This window comes from Fulmarus glacialis, unplaced genomic scaffold (genome assembly GCF_000690835.1).
Source record: "Fulmarus glacialis isolate BGI_N327 unplaced genomic scaffold, ASM69083v1 scaffold18451, whole genome shotgun sequence".
NCBI lineage: Eukaryota > Metazoa > Chordata > Aves > Procellariiformes > Procellariidae > Fulmarus > Fulmarus glacialis.
Window position 1 is genome coordinate 9,163 of NW_009194880.1, and position 3,116 is coordinate 12,278.

Here is a 3,116-nt window from a genome sequence, read left to right on the forward strand (position 1 = left end):
GAAATTGTGCCACTCGCTGGAGACGGGGCTTTTGCAGTAAGCGGTGTAGTGTCCCCCCATAGTGGTGCCCGAGTGGTTGGAGACGGCGTAGAGGTTGTAAACAGCGTGATCTGCAGGGACCAAGGGCGGTGCTCAGCCATGCCAGCTGCTGCCCTGCTGCCCCCCAACATGCCAGTACGGAGCTGGGGCCACGAGGGACTGGCACCCTGGATGTCTGCAGCTCACACCCCCTGTGCCTCTGCCACCTGCCGCAGGCTGCAGCACCCTGGGGAACATGAGGGACCCAGCCGGGAGCCACCGGGAGCCCGGGGCTGGGCTGGAGCCACACAGGGCCTGGCACTCACTGCAGCTCTGCGAGGCAAACTCCCGGAGGTCCAGGTCCTTCAGCTGGAAGTTGACAAAGGTGTTGAGCTTGCTCGTTCGTATCCTGGCCTCTGAAAAGCGCTTCAGGTCTGGGGGGGCATGTCAAGGAGCCGAGGGACAAAGGGAAGCCTGAAAAGAACTGCCTGCCGCCCCACAGCACCCCCTGGCCCCATCCATCCGCCTGAAGGATACGAAGCACCAGGATCTTGGGGAACTTCTGGATGCTGAATTTCTTTGTGCACCTCGTCCTGGCTTTGCAGCGACAACATGTCTGTGGGAGACAAACAGCACGAGCAGGAGGGTGAGGGCAGAGGCGAAGCCCACCAGGCACCGAGCCCACAGTCCTGGCAACACAGGCATGGAGGGAAAGGGGCCCAGCTTGCACCAAGGCAAGCCCACCTGTCACTGTGCCCCACACCCCGTACCGGTTTCTCATCCCCGTCCAGCACATCCTCTTTGGTGAAGAGCCGTAGGCAGTCCATGAGGGTCACCTCCCCGTAGCCTTTCTGTGGGAGCACAGTGTGTGTCAGGGACAGGGTGTGCGGGGCAGGGAGCTGGGGGTCAGTGGGGACCCCTTACCTTGGGGATGGGCAGGGACAAGTCCCAGAAGGGGTCGAAGGCTGTGGAGCAGTAGCCGCACTCGCTGCAGGTCAGTGAACTCTTCAGCTGCCCAACAAAGAGGTCTGGTGGGGATGGGACAAAGCAGGGTGAGACCCCCGGTTCCCAGTCCCACTCCCAGCCCAGCCCTGTCCTCCTCTCCCCACTGTCCTGCTCACCGCCAATGCGGCTGTCCTCCCTCTCCTGGTACCTCCTCCACATCTGGCGGCTCTTCTCGTCATCACTGGTAAGAGATGGGGAGACACAGTGGTACTGAGTGTGGCCTGGGGGATGCCAGCCCCCGTGACCCAGCCTAGAGGGACCCACATGGTGACTGTCCCTGGGCCGGGCTTGCAGGCAGTGAGCTCGTCCATGGGGCTCGTCCACTGCCTCCGCCCCAGCCAGCACTTACGGGAGGTGGTCCAGGGTGTCCGTGCTGGCCCGTGGCCGCACCAGCACACGGTTCACCTCACTGTGCAGCCCATCGAGGAGGAACCGCAGGAACTCCTGTGCATCCTGCTGGCTGCAAGACAAGGGGCACGGCCGGTGAGCAGTGGCAGGGGCTCAGCTCCCCCCTGCTACCCCTGCATCAACACCCCTTACTTGTAGCCAACGAAGCGGGGGGCATATCTCTGGATCTGCGTCTTGAACTCAGAGGGGCTCACGCTGTCGTTGGGAGACGAGGTCCAGAGCAGCTGAATCAGCTTTGCAAACTCTGTGGGCAGAGAGGCAGGTCAGCAGCACAGCTGGTCCCGGCCAGCCCTGGTGGCATGGCATTGCTGTGCCCTCCAGAAGAGAGCTCAGCACCCCACACCGAGGTCCCCGTGGCCGGCCCTGTCCCCTCTGGAGAGAGGACCTGATCCTCTCACTGGCTAGGCACCCACAGTAGAGCTCCTGCCCCAGCAAGGCTGGTGAGAAGCACCGACCTCTGGGTGGGGGTCCCCCAGGACATGGGGTGGCCCAGGAGAGCAAGGACGTGCTGCAGGGAAGCCCTGCAGGATGCGGAGCCAGGGGCCAGTGACTGACGGTTACCTGACATGAGCGCAGTGCGCATGCGGCTGTTGTTGTTGAGGTCCCGCAGGTACTGGTTCTGCAGGCAGTAATCCCGCAGCTCCTTGGTGTTGCTCAGGCACTGCAGGATGGAGTTCATGAAGCACTGGGGGAGGCAGAAGAGAAAACCATGGCAACGGGATTCAGAGGGAGGCAAGCAGTGGCAGGAGGACACCTGGGGCGGGTGGGCAGAGGATAGGGACGAAGCAGTGCAGAGCACAGGAACCCCTTCCTCAGCCAACACTGTCGGGAGCGGGGTGCAGGGAGCTGTCGGGGCGAGAGTGTGGGTGCTCTCGAGGGGGGCAAGGCGAAGGGACAAGGCTCCCCACTGCCCCACAGATGTGCCCGCAGAAGAGCATGGTGTGAGCTGGGGCCACACAGCCAGGTACCTGGGTAAGCACTCACCGTATTGCCAAGGTTTCGCAGGCCGGTCAACCCCTGCACCACCTTGGAGCTCTGCAGAGAGAGGGAACAGGGCTGAGACAGTGTCCGGCACAGGCTGGCTGTGCCTGTGGGCAGCCCAGTGAGGCCATGGTGCCACGGGCATCCACATGGAGCAGACCCTCAAGTGCAAGCAAAGGCCCCATCCCCCTGTGGGCATCATGGGCAGAGCCAGCGCTGCAGCTGCTCTCTGCACCGGTTGCATGCAGGACTGTGGCCGAGGACCCGGCAGGAAGCCCATGGATGGCCTACCCCATCCTGCTTGCCTGGCTGCTGCTGCTCAGCTCCCTGGCCCAGGACAACACGCAAGGCTCAAAGTTCTCCCTGCCTGGCGACACTGCTGCCCCATGCCCTGGGCTGCAGGCCAGGCCAGCTGCCCCTGCTGCCCCCCCTTGCCAGCCCTGTGCCCCGGGGAAGCTGGGGGGTGGCAGTGTCCCGTGCCTGTCCCATGGCTGCAGGAGATGCACGGTGCCCCCCGCCACCTGCCTTGTCCATGCTGGGTGTCTGTCCAGGACACTTGCACAAGCTGGGCTCAGCTGTTTTGCAGGATGAAGTGCACCTGGGAAAGTGCAAGCCCAGCCCTGCGGCAGTCAGCCCGGGGGATGGGGCTGCACGCCCAGCGGTGCCCTCCCAACAGCTCTCTGGGCCTGTGCGACGCGGCGCTT

The 3,116-nt window shown here is 63.9% G+C and overlaps 1 protein-coding gene across 1 annotated transcript in view; it reads right to left on the bottom strand.

Moving 5' to 3' along the window:
* USP2 (ubiquitin specific peptidase 2) overlaps window positions 1–3,116 on the bottom strand; it is a 4,801-nt gene that overhangs the window by 904 nt on the left and 781 nt on the right. Inside the window, 10 exon segments of the mRNA XM_009587920.1 lie at window positions 1–110; window positions 345–452; window positions 556–634; window positions 789–869; window positions 943–1,046; window positions 1,140–1,204; window positions 1,373–1,483; window positions 1,564–1,675; window positions 1,993–2,116; window positions 2,416–2,466. The exon segment at window positions 1–110 is cut by the window's left edge and continues 4 nt beyond it. Coding sequence (XP_009586215.1) covers window positions 1–110; window positions 345–452; window positions 556–634; window positions 789–869; window positions 943–1,046; window positions 1,140–1,204; window positions 1,373–1,483; window positions 1,564–1,675; window positions 1,993–2,116; window positions 2,416–2,466 — 945 coding nt within the window.